The sequence below is a fragment of the Conger conger genome, chromosome 2, assembly GCF_963514075.1.
Source record: "Conger conger chromosome 2, fConCon1.1, whole genome shotgun sequence".
Lineage (NCBI taxonomy): Eukaryota > Metazoa > Chordata > Actinopteri > Anguilliformes > Congridae > Conger > Conger conger.
Window position 1 is genome coordinate 10,521,289 of NC_083761.1, and position 17,576 is coordinate 10,538,864.

At 40.1% G+C, this 17,576-nt stretch overlaps 1 protein-coding gene across 2 annotated transcripts in view; it reads right to left on the reverse strand.

Moving 5' to 3' along the window:
- Positions 1-17,576, reverse strand: part of LOC133121699 (VPS10 domain-containing receptor SorCS1) — a 154,450-nt gene that overhangs the window by 82,542 nt on the left and 54,332 nt on the right. For both annotated transcript variants that reach the window (XR_009708040.1, XM_061231089.1), the window contains exon 2: positions 1,869-1,936. Coding sequence is in view for 1 of the 2 variants with exons in the window: in XM_061231089.1 (XP_061087073.1) it covers positions 1,869-1,936 (68 nt within the window). In the remaining variant the exon portion in view is untranslated. The remainder of the gene's footprint in view (positions 1-1,868; positions 1,937-17,576) is intronic.

Consider the following 17,576-nt stretch of genomic DNA (forward strand, 5'->3'; position numbering starts at 1 on the left):
TGGCTTAATGGGATGTTTATTATTCCAGAAATGTATTTTAAAAATATGTGAACATTTGGCAGTTTTTCAAATTGTAAAAGGTATGCGGTTACAGCCCGATTTATTAGGACTTTAGTTAATTGCATTATTGCATTGTCAAGACTCATCAATTCCCCCGGAAACAATCCATGCAAGAAAACATTTGGAATGAAAGTACATTTCCTTAATTGTTTGTAATGTATTGCAATAATTCATCCTTCAAATACATTTTCTGTCTTTCCCAACAGTAGACATTTACTTTACATTGGAGAGAGCCAAATACAGGTAACATTATTGCAATTCTGCTACCTGTAAACATCTCCTGTAATGTCAGTCCTATTTGTACGTATTTGAAATTCTGCAGACGTGTTTATGACAGTTAAAACCTCAGACGGTGGTATGAATCCAGGCTTTTATGGCCTATTCTAATAAGAGGAGAAAATTTGTGAAAACCAGTCCTTGGAGATTTTGAAGGCAACAGTGACTTGAATGCTAACCTGATTAAAAGCGTGCAAGGTGACTGGGGAGCATGACAACAGCTGGTTGACTTATGAGCCACCATGAATAATGACAGCTTGTGGTGGATACAGGTCTAACCACAGGGGCGCCTTCACTCTGAGCGACGGAAGACTCGCCAGAGCGTTTCAAAACACAACACAACAGCCAAATGAATCAAAACTTTCCTTCACCATCAAACTCACGGATTATTATTCTCTATTCGGCACCAGACTCACAAAGACCGGGCGGTCAAAACAAGTTTGAAGATATGGCGTGAAATCGAATGAGGCTAAGCATCTGGGACATAATAACGTATCACATTATTGCAATTTTGGAATTCATCTGTTCATTTAAAGTGATCGTGCATGCACATTTGCTGTGGATGTATTATTGTGTGAGGCTACCAGATATATATTTTTTTAAAACAACAGAATTTACAGCAAATTTCTAGTTAATTCAAGGCAAGTGCCTGTATGCATCATAAGTGATGTGACTTTACAAGGACTGGGAGTTTGGAAACAATAAACAAATCGCATCTAATGAAAAGTGAAATTATAATAAAAAGCTACCCAACCATTGATCCAGCTGTTGTCTCACTTCTTCTCTACTGCTGGAGAAGGTAGTATAAATGCTTTTATAGTTTAACAATATTTCAGTACATACATTTTATTACAAATGATGTGTTATTATTTCCAAAATGCAGGCTATTTATATGGTCAGTACTCCAAAAACAAAATGAGTTGTTATGAATAACAGTTTCATTCAACCAGTCCAAGGTATCCCAGCACCAATAATCTCATCTCCCAAAAAATGTATGATCTATTAACATTGTATTGGTCTTTGAATTGGGAGAGGAAAAGCTTTGCAACTTGGCCGCAGGCCACCAGTCATAAATACAGTAAGCAACTCGAAGCAGCAAGTTAAGAGTTAATATACACATGAAGGGAAAGCAATGGGCTGAGAAGTGTGTTTGTTTAATGCATGCAGAGTGATTTAAAATGAAAAATGAGCCAGTTTTGCTTGGCTGTCCTAGCATTAAAATGCAGTGCGTGCGTGCTAAGAAATGCTAAACTGAAGCTATTCACCAGACTAGGTATTAAAGAACATTTATGCAGTAGAGACACCTTATGATTTTGCCAAACATGTGTTTAGGCATTGTGTTGCTGGTTTCAAGCAACAAATAATTTGAGCATTAATGTGATGTGTTATGTGATATATCCAAGGAGGTGCAGTCTTGTCCTCTCATCTCATCGGTACACAGCTGTGGGCTCTCAGAGGGGTATCTCTCTCTCTCTCTCTCTCTCTCTCTCTCTCTCTCTGTTATTATTTTTGATGTTAAATTGTAGTCTTACCTCCAAAGAGAGCTCTCTGTGACACTGCCCAGGTTGAAGTCATACAGCTTGGTCAGCATGAGAATCACCTGCAAGACACAGCAGCCATTTTACAACACATTTTCAGATTTTTTGTCAATACCTTAGATATCATGACATTATGAAACTGGATAATTAGCAAGCCATTTAGCTTACAGTTTTTTCTTTTATTGACCTCCTTGGTTTTTCTACAATGATTTAGCAAGGTACAATAAAATGATGCTTTCTTTAATCTTTAAGGATGTAAATGTCAGCCATTTGTCAGCCATTTTACGACCCAGTTTTTGTCGATACCTTGTTTATCATGACATTATTAACTACATAATTAGCATGTTTACACGTGTAAATGTCAGTATGAGATGCTGAAACTTATGGATTTCATGTTGAAAAGATAGCAGCACATCTGTTGTCAGAAATCCGTAAAGCGTTATCATGGGCCGCACCGAGTACGTTCATCACACTTTGGCAGTTTGGCGCGACGCTCCTGCGGTAGTTTGGCATGATGCTCCTGTAATAACATTGTGGTGCTGCAGTGGCAAGCACTTCGCCAGCCGGAACAGCAGGTATTGGTTTCGACCCTTTCAGACTTTCATCTCCACCCTGTAATACGCTACTTCAGACTGCCTCGCGGCTCCTCAAGAGCCCTGTGAATAAGAGGCTGTGAATAAAAGCGTGGGCCTAGACGCCGCAGTTGTTTCGAGCCTGTTCGTTTTGTAATATTTTTTTTAGTGAAAGAGTTGGCAAAGTGGGGAGCCTATCGAGGGTGTCGCCTGGCCAGGCTCTTCTGGTATTCATTTCCACAGCCGTGTGCAGTGCCACAATTAAGCACCCGGCAGGAGTCCAGTGTGACCTGGGTCAGGCCTGCAGAGGGGCTAACGAACGCTTCTGGTGCCCGACCAGCAGATGATGAGCTCCCACACGCTGACTGAGAGCTATGCCATTTATCCCAGAGGCTAACCGCATCGCTAACCCAAAAACATATAGACAAATCATATACAGCCCAAAGGAGGTGATGCTATTATTATTACTAGCCTGTCATATAAATTGGCTGGAGAGTTGCGATGAAAAGAAATACATATGCCTCCCATTGTGACTTAATAATTATCTCAAGCTCATTATTTAATCATTCAATCATTATTTAATCGTTTAATCTAAATACTGTTGAGTAAATTTTCTTGGGAACTCCCGTAACATTAGGGATGCCAAGCTGTTTTTTGGAGAAAAGGCTCCTCCAAAGACCCTGCTAAACAGCGACTGCAGCGTTTTGTTCTCCCAAATGGGCCATCAGTCCTCTATCCCATTCAAAGTCCACAAAGCAATAATGGCAAACGCCCAGCCCCCAACAAACTGTAGGTTGCCTAAAATGCCATAGATCAAAAAGAAACAATTGCCTGGCCGACAGCTTCTGAAAATGTTACCGGTATTTATTGTTTACTTTGAAATAGACTATTACATTCTATCTATTTACTGCCACCCACTGCAGCAGTCTAAACACAAACAGATGCTTTATCGTAACAAAAACCGAGATGAGTGGCTGTTTTGACAAATTAGATGGCTTCCTTTTGAAAATAAATAATTTAGTCTTACACAGAATCTCTATTAGGCTACATCTGGTGTTGTTTGTAGTTGTAAACAGCATAAAAGCCATGAAATAGCCACTATAGCCTACAATTATTTGCTCTTGAAAAATAAAGCAACACATTGTCAGTAATTCAAACATTTTTATTTTGGTTATTTTTATTTATTTTAGCTGATGCTTTTATCCAAAGGGACTTACAGTTGATTACACTAGGCAGACAATCCCCTCTGGAGCAATGCGGGGCTAAGGGCCTTGCCCAAGGGCCCAACAGCCGTGCACTGTAATTCCACAGGAGTACATAACACACAATGAAATTACTTCTGAATTTGAGGGTTCCACAGGATTTCTTGCACTTTACAGCTGAAGAGAAGATGCTGCTGCTACAAAAGATTGGATGCGCTCTAATCCACTCCTGCATTCCTGCTCATGTGCTTATAAGAAGTATTGGAAGGGCGGCCTGTAGCATAGTGGTTAAGGTACGTGACTGGGACACACAAGATCGGTGGTTCGATCCCCAGCATAGCCACAATAAGATCTGCACAGCCGTTGGGCCCTTGAGCAAGGCCCTTAACCCTGGATTGCTCCATGGGAGGATTGTCTCCCGCTTAGTCTAATCAACTGTACGTTGGTCTGGATATCTGGGCATGTAACAAGACACACACATGTGTAAGTACGTTGTCTTGTTACATGCCATTCAGGCGCACTAGTGAGTACTGAGGCCTCCATGAAATGCCTAACATCTGTTGCATGAGCTCATAAATGGCGATGTGTTAAGAGCCCTTGGTTTCAACAGTCTTTCCCACTGCAGCCCTAATGATCTCCTCCAGTAGACAGAGCACTACAGGTCCTGATGTCCTGCAGTCAGCAAACAAGTATATTTATATATTTATTATATACCACTTTGCATTCACATGACTGATTTTCACCTTTGTCCAACCGGCTGAATCAAGACCAATGTTTAGGACACACACTGTAGCGCTGTAGCACTGTAGTGCGGTAGACAGCCGCTCGAGTTGCGGCTTTGTGAAGCTGGCTAACCTCACGATAGCAGCCGCTCAAGTTGTGGCTTTGTGAAGCCGGCTAACCTCACGATAGCAGCCGCTCGAGTTGTGGCTTTGTGAAGCTGGCTAACCTCACGATAGCAGCCGCTCGAGTTGTGGCTTTGTGAAGCTGGCTAACCTCACGATAGCAGCCGCTCAAGTTGTGGCTTTGTGAAGCCGGCTAACCTCACGATAGCAGCCGCTCGAGTTGTGGCTTTGTGAAGCTGGCTAACCTCACGATAGCAGCCGCTCGAGTTGTGGCTTTGTGAAGCTGGCCAACCTCACGATAGCAGCGGCTACACTGTGCAAACAGATGTACATCTGTAAAAGGATTTCATTAAAGCAGACCCGTGACACACTAATTCTGCATGCCACCATGGTGGAAGCTTAAAACATCCAATTCCAGCTGTGCTGTGCTTCAAAAAATAAGTAACCCAACCCAAGTAACCTTAAATGTCCAAGAAGACCAATACTGTATATGCTAATGACATATGTGCATAAGAAGAGCAGCAAGCAGGTGAAATTTCACCTTGCATTATATCTCACTTTGGTGGGCCAGGTACATATGAGAATGTTACTGTGAGATTAGCCAGGGACACAGTTTGTCTGTAAGCTCACAGAGCTGGTGCTACCATTGGTTAGCTGAAGGACAGTGTTCATACAAGCCTTCTGTTCCCCACATATGGAGGCTAATGTAGGTGGCTATCGGCAAGCGACCATGTCAGATGGCTTCCCAGCGGAAGCTACATATGCTACTTTTTAAGGCATGCCAATTAGGCCTGGGTGAGTCCTCTGCTCAGGATAGCACATGCCTTTGAAAATCCTACAGTCCCAAATTTTCTTTTCAAACCAAAACAGCACTCCTTCAACAATGAAATGAGAAACTGACAAAACAGCTCCTACAGGTAAGATCTGGGGTGCTTTGTGTGCAGGGCTTCATGCAGACAGAGAAAGTCACATTGATGTTGAAGTGAATAGTGACAATTCCTAATTAGAAGCCATTCCACTGTGTGCCATTATAGTATCTCACAATTCCTCCATTTCTGAACCAATTCCAAAGCCCAGCTGGAGAAAAATAAATAAATAAAGCACTTCATGAATCAGAAATAATTCCTTGGGCTGAGGTTTGGTATTGGCAAACATAATAATTGGTGACCAAACACAGGAAATAACCTTTGCCATTTTTATAATAATGAATTAATACTGTCATCATCACTTCCTGTATTAGTAAATGATCCATTGGGTGTGCGTGAAAGTAACTATTCAAAGATCATAGTTACCAAAATAACAGCAGCTATGCAGGTATGATTAGCTACATTTATCAGAAACAGGACAAAAATGGCCCATGCAACAGTGATATTCAAAGCAGCGTGCGTAGATCTGCGCACAGTAAAAAAAAGAAAAGGTGTTGAATTCTTATTTTACTCAGAGTACATTTGATCCCTTGTGGACTGAGGGGCTTTCACTGGAGGCTTTCCATGGTAAAGCTTCTTCTCAACTGTTGCCTGGTGGGCGGTGTGGGGGGTACACATCAAAGATATGAAATACCAACCACAAATAATCCCAAATAAAAAAGATTAATATATTAATACCACCAAGTAAAACACCAGAATAGATCTTCATAGCTCTCTGAAGTGCACTACATTCAGAGGAAGAGCAGAACTTTTCATTGGAACAGGCCGGGCAGCAGTGTCAAGCACTGGTATGGATGTACTGGTTAGCCTTGTAATGGTAAAGCTTTGGTTTCCATTCCCAGCTGCCATAAACTGCCTGCTTCAGAAACATATACGTAGAGCAGCCTGAAGCCTAGCGGTTAAGGTACGTAACTGGGACCTGGAAGATTGGTGGTTCAAGCCCCGGTACGATAAGTATGACAAGGACCCAACAGCTGGGCATGATAAGATCTGCACAGCTGCTGGGCCCTTGAGTAAAACCTCACATTGCTCCAGGGGGAATTGTCCCTGGCTTAGTCTAATCAACGGTAAGTCACTTTGGAAAAAAGCGTCAGCTAAATAACAAATGATAAAGCTGTATGAATGTATTGTACTGTTCGTCAAAATGCAAGTGGCTCTGGATATGTCTGGTAAATGCCGATACGTAACAATAATGACCTTCCTTGCAATGTTTCCCTCTTCCACTCACCATTCATGCTGTGGAAAGACTGATAAACAGATAAATCCACCAACTACCAATATAGAAACAGCAATAAATAATACCTTCCTGAAACCTTTTTCTGACAACAAAAGTGCAATTTGATGCAGATTAGCGAAAAGGCAATCAAACTTCAGTAGAAGCCATCTATGAACTGCCCCCTTATTCAGTGCTCTCTTATTAAGAAGAATGTGTAATAGGGAAAAAGCCTTGACATGTCAGTTCCTTTTGTGAAATAACTCTCTTGACAGTTACATCATTTAAAGGATGGGATCTGTCTTTTTTAAAGAATCACCATCAGTTTAGCCGGCATAGTCCATTGCTACATCTGCACATGACTGATAAGTCTGCCAATTATTGTGCTTTTGCCTTTTCTTTTGCAAAGGCAGTAAACACTCTGTGTTGCGGAAAGATTGTGTCCTTATCTGTTTGAGCTTTTGAAGGATGTGCGTTCATTGGCTTGCCTTTCAGTAGATTTGTACAAGTATTTGTTGTCACACTTATGCTCCCGTTGATACGAAATCAAAGACCTCATACTAAAATGTATAATATGTGCCCATATAACTACCCATATGGTCATATTCCATGTATTGAATTTTATAATTAACATACAAAAAAGTATAAGATAAGAATATTAATATTTTAACTTGTGATTACCATACGCTGTGATTCTGCAAGAATACACTATATCTAACCTGTAATGAGTGAATGAATGAATGACTGAATGAAAAAACAAACAAACAAACATAGACGCACTTATCTAGAGCCAGACCTGTTCCCTGCAGTGCTGTTGTCAGACAGCTTGGAGTTACTAATGAACATCAGGTTTTTACTATAGAAACACACAAACAATGGTTAGTAAACATAACCACAGGGAGCGCCATTACTGGGGTTAGGCTTTTTAGAAAAGTTTATACTTTAAATTAATGAGTTCTGCAAAACAAACATCATTATCCCTACAGTTAGCCACTCACTTCCATGTTCTGCAGTGTAAGATAAGAACAGGGCGCACTTCAGAGAAATATACAAGCAGTGTGTGTATTATTCTGTGATCTTAGGCACGTTGTGTGCACTAATGTGGTTAACCTCTGGTTCCACTCCATAAGCATGAAATGGATTCTTAAGTACGTTTGGGTGAACAGTGCATGCGTTAATGTCTCTTTCCTTAGGGATATGAAATGACTTGCCTCATTTCTTCAAGATCATAAATTTCTGTCTATTTATTAAGCACTCATATGTATTTCTAGTTGTTGCAGTTTCAACTTATATTTGTGAAAGCTTTCCAGGAGGAGACATTTTGAAAATCAAGTAAAGAAGAAAATAAACATATTTGGTAGGGTGTGATGTGAAGCTGTACACTTGAATTCTAGAGGGGAAAAAGTTTGATAATGCACATAGCAGTTTGGTTCACCTACAAGAAACAGTGAAGTTTGATTTTCACACCGATAAGTAGTGGCCTTGGTACAAAGAAAAATAAGTAATATGTATGTGGAGTTTGTAAACAGGTTTCAACTAAAGCTGTAGAACTGTAAGAACCCAATTCTGTCAAGATCAGGAAGGAATCACACACAGAAATCTCCCTCCAAGGAGTATCTACTGTCATTGTATCACTTCTAAATATGCACAATTGTTTCATCTTTTTCAAAGAGTTCCAGTAAAATGTTGAATTCTGATTTTGGATGCGGCTGTCAACCGCTGGATACCTGCCAAAACTCAAAGACCCGTCAAAATATTAGTCATGTCTCTGTATGTCCATGAAGGTCGAGGAAAACACTTTAAGTTCACATACTTTACCGTAACACAAAAAAACTAAAGAATATACAACTGCTAGGATGAACAACAACAAAAAACACTAGCTTCAGGACATGAATTTGAGTTAGGTCCTGAAGACCTGCATGTCCACTTGTCCGTATCTCTATGGACTGAAATATTCTCCTTCCTGTAACAAGCCTGCTGGAAATGTATCACGTAAAGCACACTAAGCATTTAATAACATTTGAACTTTTACTTTCATGCCTTTATTTATTATTTATCTATACAGTAATATTTAATATTTAATCATGTATGCATTTTTTCCATTCAAATGAAGTCAGCTCATACAGCCTGTCACTGCTTTGAACATAGGTAAGCTTGTTTAATGATTATGGAACTAATTACTCTGAAATGAAAAATAGCTATATTTTCTGTATCTGGCGCTTATTTTTATAGTGTATGCATTTAGATATATTTGTCCTGATGAAACCAAACACTTACTGACATATTTCACACTACACATAGGATTTCTCAGATAAAAATATTTCATTAATATTATTTAGGTTATTTTTTGCTGTGATGACATTGATAGTGGTTTTATTTTTGTAAATTATTTTGAGAATCAGTAGTAAAAGAGAGCACAAAGCCAGATAACAATAACACAGTAATTTGGTTTATTCCTGAAACCTAAGATGGGTACACAAAATGCCACACACGTAATTATGCAATGTTATTCCCCTGATTAAAAGAGCTGAAAAGCCAGCATGCCTGAAACCCTTGTGGAAAAACTGCCAAAGTGCCAGTGTTGGTACTTTGAACCTAGGCCAACATTAAATCTATGTAATTAGCATACAATGCATAATGGATGTGTGTGTGAGTGTGTGTGCGTGTGCGTGCATGCGTGTCTGTGTGTGTGTGTGTGTGTGCGAGTGTGTGTGAGTGTGTTTGTGCATGCATTTGGGGGTGGGTGGTTTATGATTACAACACATGTTTATTCAAACAATTAATCACTGTTTAGTGCTTTGGCATCAAGGTAAGATAACACTTGACACAATTATTGAAACGGAATGCACTGTGACTGATTTGTGTGAGACAGATAACACAATGCAATACGTTCTGTGGGTAAAACGTCTTTGCTCAATAAGTTGGCCACAATAATTGATTCTATTTAATCAGAGGTTAGCACCCAATTAAGTGGAGTAAGATAGATTGTATGCTGAGAACTGTCAAAAAATGATTCCACGTTCTTGACACATTTCTGGTGCATGAAATAACCAGCACATTTCCCTCAATGTTTCCATTTTATTTACTTTTTTTTAAAATGACACAGCGGTATAAATTTCATTTTCATTTCCAGTTGTGTTAATCTGAAGGACTATCTTCATATTCATATCCATATATCTTCAGCTTTCTCTAATGCTCTCTGCAGGAAGGAATTTAGAACTGAGTAATTGGCTGCTCCAACAGGATATAGCCTAGCTAGTAGCCTTAGGGCACCACAATATCCAGCCCATGCCCGATATTTGGTATTTTCTGACCTGGATGGAGATTTATACAGATGTTGTCAATGTGAGTGGAACAGTGTCTCAGGCCATATAGAACCACAGGGATACTCATGCCCTCTGTGTATTAAAATGAAGGCTTGATGTGCTGTTGGATACCAGTAGTTTGTAAGTAAATGGAAAGTGTGGAATGGCTGAATGTCCTATTCACATCATTACTACAGGTATTTTTATGCACCGATGTCAGGTCCAGAGACAATGATTGTTTTAAATTGGTTAACATTTCTCTATCCTGGGGAGCAGGAGCTCAGCAATGAATGTTGGGGAAATGAGCATTTTTATTTTATTGGCACTGTCCTGTAGGCTCTGCAGAATGTACAAATGTTCATAAATAATTTTCAAGCAGAGAGGGAGAACAGTATCACAACAGGACGCGATTGCCAAATCAAGCTGGAAATCAGCTGAAAGCATATTTCTTTTTACATTTATGCGTAAGTATTAATGTCGGAAAAGAATGTAAATACGAAACGTAGAAATGCCGACTTTTTCTCATTGTTTTCTTCTTGTTGACCAATGAAATGGGCGGCAGTGTATATTACAGCCGTACAAGGTAAACGCTGCCTGAAGTACAATCTTTAAACATTCAGGGGATTTACCACAGCTGCTGCCGGGATGAGACAAGATAAAAGGACATGTACAAGGCAGAGTACATTTCTCAAAGTCGTCCAGGGAAAATAATTTGTCCACTTTTGAAAAGGAATTGAGCCTCATTGATTTCCCTAATTTCTCTGGTTTGCACGAGGCAGTTGCTCGGGGCTAGATAAAGTTAAAAGTCCCCGAGGCTCTTTTTCAGTGCGGATGAGCCAGTGGTAGCAGGCCCTTATCTCTAACCATCTGCCCGGCTCTCATTATTCTGCATCAGACCCGTCTGATCCACTTCACTCACGTGTGATTAAAGGTTATTCTGAGAGTCTGGCCACAAAACCAGCAGGACCATCTCATATACTGTATGTTCAAACACAAATTTTAGAACTAACAAGTTGACCTAATTTGCCATTCAGGAATCAGTCAATCATTTGCTCTTTGCAGAATCTGCCTGACCAGTGATTTGATGTCAAAAAAGGAACCCCAATAAACCTAGGTGAGGGGTAGGCTACAACAACTGAAAACAACCAAACTGCTTTGTCAATATATGTATCATATGTTGTAGTGTTGCATATACCCCTGTTGGATAAATAAAATAATGATTTAGATAGTTTCTGCTCTTCTTATGTAGCGGTATTCAGCCAGCTGGTATCCATATCTCACGTGTTGGCTGCTGAGGGGGGTTTAACTGAGGGGGCTTTACCTTCCCCTTACACTGATTATTGGTCTTGACCTGTTTCATTTTCCTTGGTTAACAAGTTTGCCAAAGATCTCAATAATCCATTGAGAGGTAAACACACACAATAATGAGGCAGCCAGATGATGTATTCAGTCAGCTTCTGACATACAGTATCTGTAATCATTCTTCTGAAATTTAAAGCAACAGTATTGCTATGCAAAGCCACATTGACTCCTATAATGGAAATTAATATTGTCTAACCCATTTTGAGTTGAAGCTGAAAAAGCTAAATTTATACATTTTTCACTAAATCAATTGTCCATCTCAGAGGCAGCTGCTGCCTCCAAATTTAAGGAAGTAGGGAGAGAGCGGGAGCAGGGGGAGGAAGAGGGAGTCTCCTGAGAAAACTCAACTGAAACAGCAGATTAATGGAGCATTCTGCTGCCTTTTATGAAGAACATTCTGGAAAATGAGAAAAACCATTGTCTCAAATACTTTTAACCTTTTAACTTGTCTAGAGGGTATATAAATTAGGTTTGGGCAGAGGATAGCAACACAATATTCACAGTGAAGAGGTGATTTTTAACATAATCGCTAATCAACATTCGCTCAGACCACCCCTGAAACGAATGCAACCCAAAGGTGTTCCTTCATGTGGGATGAATGAAACGAACTAATCTGCTACACGGAAAACCAAACATGCCTCCCACTCTCCGAGGACGGTAAAAGATCCAGTCATTGTGCAGTCATCCCGCAGCCTAGAGGAAAGGTGCTTAATTATGCAGCGTACTAAGAAAAGATTCAGACACCAGAGCTGCTCACTGACTCACTCCTCCACTGCTCCGTATGCACTCCTGCCTGGCTGGGCCTTCTCTCCCAGCATACAGAAAACTCTTTCAGATGAACTGAAATCAACTACCGCCTTGCCAAGTAATCTATTATTTATTTCAATTAAAATATTACTGCCCCGCGTTCACATACGGCGCTAACAGAAAATCGACTTTTCTTTCAGCGGAGCAGGACCTTAAAGAATAGCACACGGGCTCCCTGCACTGGGTGAGGCCGGGTATTTTACATGTGAAAGCCCCCTCCTGTACCTTTCTTCAGTTCATTTTCTGCATTGGGTTAGCCTGAGATTAGGTGGAAAGAATTGCAGTAAAACACTCGGGGGAAATGAATTGTCTGTTCAAAGCCTATAGTCCTACAGTACGAGAATGATTGATTGCGGACCTGATTTCTCAGGCCTCTACTGTTTAATTGGATGGTGTTGGGCACGTCGATAACTTACAAAAGATTTCTGTAACTGGAAATTTTGAAACTGGATCTTTTCCAAATTAATGAATAAATTAATTTGCAGGCAACGGTGGCAGAGTTATTGGACTAGCAAACACTCTTAAGTTCAGTGTGTACAACCACTTCCTGGACAAAGTAACTATCCAAAGCAATAAATATCAGGTCATTACTGCATCATAAAACTCCGTTCCCAATCTTCCCGTTTATTTATTGCTTACTGTACACTACCCAAAATGAGCTGAAGCTACAGTTGTGTCTGCACAACTGACAATGGCCTTTTTTTCCCCGCAGTCAGCTAAAACACAGAGCTCAGTCCCTCGGGAACGGGGAGATTATAGAAGGAGGAATTAACAATCGACAGATGCATAACCACTTGTGAGTTTTTATTCATTGCGCTATTGATGATGCATCGTGTTAGATCTATAAAAGTCAAGATAATTACTTCTTCTTTTTTTTCTTTTCCAACCGTTCCATTGGTCCAAATAGATTAATCTTCAGGTAACAGTTCTTAAGATGAATCTCCATTCAATCATCACCTGTGTCTAGCTTTGGAAGGAAAGCTAGACACAGGTGAATGGAAGTTTGTTTTTATTTTTACAAAGACTTTGCTGTGTCCAGTGATCATATTTTAAAGTGATAATAGTTTGCCTTGAGGAAAAAGGGAGCGCATGGATTTCTTTGTAAATTAAAGCATTGGCTTTTCTAAAGACATTTGCACCAAACTCAGGCTCAAATACAGCTGAGATATCTAGTGCAGACGTTGGGCTACTTGCCAATGATGAACTGAAATCCCAAGCAATTGCACACAATTTGCTTTGTATTGCTTGGAAGCAGTGGTTTTAAAGGGACAGTTTACTTCATGGGGTGTTTTGATATTACTTTGGCTTTACTTTTGGGGAGGATGAGGTTCCAAAATAAAGAAAATACATTAATTTCCTCTTTTTTCCCCAAACGTATGTATTACTTAATTTTGGGATTTAATTGGGGGAATTTGCAGCAGCTGAAATTATGCGGCCTCCAACACAAGACAGAGCTTTTAGCCTAATTTAAATTTACACCTGATGCCACACCTGGGGAGGAACCCACTGTAGAATGCACTGTGTTTATGAAAAAAACAAAACATTTTGCCTGTGTTAGCTGTTCGGAATTAGTGAACAATCAAATACTCCTTTAGCAGTGTTATACTTACACGGACGGAGGCGGATGAAAAGTAATTGAGGATACATGAGCAATCAGTTGTAACTGATAAGACAACTGAGCCAAAATGGAGTATGAACTGAATCGCAATGGCTCAGGTTAGACGAGGACAGGGAGAGGCAGGGGCAATGCAAATGCAGTGTCACTTCCTCTGTGTAACGAGAAGTCTTAAGAGACAAACTAAACCTTGCGTGTCCCTTTCCTGACAAAGACAGCGACAGCGTGCCTCCTTCTCCGGATGATAGAAAAAAGTTTCAAATGCCGGCAGGCTTTATTCTCACCTACAAAACGTCTCCGCTCCGGGACACATCAAACGTGACTCATGCGAATCAACAAGCAGTATGGGGGAGACAAACACAGTTATCCTCAATATAAACACAAAAAAAAGCAAACATATAACTTGATGAAGCTAAATAAATGCCCTTGCTGCAGTTGAGGAGTGTATCGTTTGATTATATACGAGTTGTCGGGGAGATGTTTATCGGCGAGACGATGCGTAGACACCTGAGAAAGAATGACTAAAGGACAGAACTGATCCACACGGCCATTCATTTCCAGCCTTCCCCTGCCTGCCTCGTCAGCAGTTACAATTAAAATGCCTCCTCATCACTACCAGAGCCCACGTACATACACAGTGTAAACGATAACAGGCTTATGGGACGGGCTTCCCTCCCGAAAAGCAACTGTTAGCTGAGAAACAAAGCAGACTGTTAGCCGCTACTTGCGGTGGGATCGGAGGCGGAATTAAGCCCTATTTCAGCTGGATTAGTTTTATCAGGGGAGGATATGTGATTTAAGCGATTAGCAGGATGCGTGATGTTAATCCTGCATGAGTCTGTGATGTCTTTAGCTAGGTTGTCTGAAATGTAAAAACACCGGAGCAAATTATCTTCTGTGATTGGCCAGACTCAGAGGTCCTTCAGCAACTGCAGACCCGTTTGAATGGACCCTGCAATTGTAATTCCATACACAATTATAATTGCAATTGCATATGGAATGGGGTTGCCTTGGTTTTGCTGACCAAGAATCGGATTTCAACTATCTGTGCGCCATTTCAATATGTTTTTTGTCTCTCGGAAGTGCAGTGACATTTAGAAATGTTTAATCTCATACGAATAGACCAGAAAATACATCTTCAAAATCTTATTACACCACATCCCACTGTAAAAGTAATCCAGCTCGAATCGGGCTTTAATCATTTGTTGGACGATGATTTATGTAAAGTTTATTATGTAAAGGTTAAAGTTCATTATTATTAATAATTAAAAATGTTTTGTATTCCAGAACTTGTGTGCTGGTATTGAAGGTCATTTAAACACCAGTTAAAACACAAAGTAGAAAATCTAGCACTAGTATTAAACTATACGTTTTCTCATAATTATGGCTTAGTATTTCATAGTTTTTACATAGTTTCTAAGTTATGGTAATTATGAGACACTAAGTCTAACGTATTATTAAGGCATAATTATGGGAAAAGACATCATACATATGAGATACTAAGTTTAATTTATGAGATACTAAGTCATAATTTTGAGATGCTGTGTCATATTTGCAAAATACAAAATCATAATTCTGAGATACTGTTGTAATTAAGAGAATGTTTACATAGAATCTCATAATAGTTTCAGTGGAGTGAGCATGTGCAAGCCCTATCAGCAGTTGTTTGCAGTTAGATAGTATCTCATAATTATAACTTAGTATCTCATAATTATGGCTTACTAAACTGTCAATTGTCATAACTATGAGATAGTATTTTGACTTAGTAATTCATAATTATTTCTTAGTAAGTCACAATTATGACAAAGTACTGTGTAATTATGAGAAGGTTTCTCATAATTATGAGAAAGTTTCTCATAATTATGAGAAAGTTTCTCATAATTATGAGAAAGTTTCTCAAAATTATGAGATACAATTCCATAGCTATGACAGTTGACAGTTTAGTAAGCCATAATTACGAGATACTAAATTAGAATTATGAGTAAACATCTCGCTCATGAAGAAATATGTGCTAGATTCAGTGGTTGGAATGGCCTTCCATATCGCTGGTAGAGTCTCCTTTATTTACATTTACATTTTTGTCATTTAGCAGACACTTTTAATCCAAAGCGACTTACAAGTGCATAGGTACTTCCGCAAGTTACAGCATCACAACCATAACTAGTAAAATACACATGAAGTGTTGTTCTAAACGTATGGTCATCATAAGTGCAATATTATTATTATTATTATTATTTTTTTTTTTTTTTTGGGGGGGGTTAGACAAGAGGGATAGGGATACATATCTACTATAATTTATATATAGCAATTATAATTGACTCTTTATAAAATGAGTAAATGATTAAATAATAAATATAAATTGTGTTCCGGGCGGCACGGATGGTGCAGTGGGTAGCACTGCTGCCTCACAGCAAGGAGGTCCTGGGTTCGAATCCCCGTCGGCCGGGGCCTCTCTGTGCGGAGTTTGCATGTTCTCCCCGTGTCTGCGTGGGTTTCCTCCGGGTACTCCGGTTTCCTCCCACAGTCCAAAGACATGCAGGTTAGGCCAATTGGAGAGTCTAAATTGCCCGTAGGCATGAGTGTGTGAGTGAATGGTGCGTGTGCCCTGCGATGGACTGGCAACCTGTCCAGGGTGTATTCCTGCCTTTCGCCCAATGTATGCTGGGATAGGCTCCAGCCCCCCTGCGACCCTGATCAGGATAAGCGGGTTCAGATAATGGATGGATGGATGGAAATTGTGTTCCCTGTAGGGGTGCAGGTATGTACTGTATGCATTGTAAAATGAGCAGGAGTAGTGGTCAACAAGCCATTTGTCTCTCACATATCAGGTTCCCGAATAGCCACATAATTCTCCACTTTGAGAGAGCAACTTTGAAACAACCGCGAATGAGTGACACATTCATTTAAATGTAATGCACTTTTGCGCACCATATAATTTGTTTGATTCCACAATGTATAAATAACTTGTGTGAGAATCAGATTGATGATTAACCCTCCAGGTTCTGATAAACCGTCAGCACAGATGGTTTCTCTATGAATATACTTTCTTCATGACTATGAAAGTGAGCACTTATGTACATAGTGTTGCGCCATAAGATTGTGTTAATCAGACTGATAAAGTTTTACATTGGTCTGGTAAGTTTCTTCGAACAGCAACATGTGAGCATGAGTGGGTTGCCAATAGTTTTCTTTTCCCCTGCACACTTAAAATAATTACCAGGTGCTAAAGTCCCCACAGAAAAAAAAGAAAAAAAGTTTTATGCATTCTTAGAACAATTCAAACATAAAATGTGCTCTGAGTAAAGACCTCACATTAACTGGACTTTCATTACACACCTAAATACATTTCTCACCAAAGTGACACTAAACTGCATTTCCCGCCACGTTAAGACAGCGCATGGCTTCCAAAGACTTGGCATGGCTCCCAGAAGAAGGGGTGCTGGTGCATCGAATGTTTAGATGTACTCCTGTGCTCCTGTTGCCATAGTTTTTTTGTCCAATCATTCAAAACAAGCCTCGCCAGGCCTTGACGGTACGCAAAGCGTTGCATGGTATTGATGTTCAGAAATAGAGCAGGGAGACGGATTCCGTGGCAAGCTGGAGGCTAAAGCTAAGTGGAGCAGCACACGTCAGCAGCCATCAGCGTGGCTCTGTGAGACTGTCAGAAGGATCCGGCTGCTCTATCACTCCTTCATTTGGAGGCTACGGCTTCAGTGAGTGTGGCATGAAAAGCCATCTGCTGGAACTTTCCGTTGAGTGCAGGGTGCTGTTCATCCATTACCATTATGTCGTTCAAAAAGCGCATTACTGCTGTTTTCTTTTTTTTTTGGGGAGTGAAAAGTGAAGTGAAGGCAC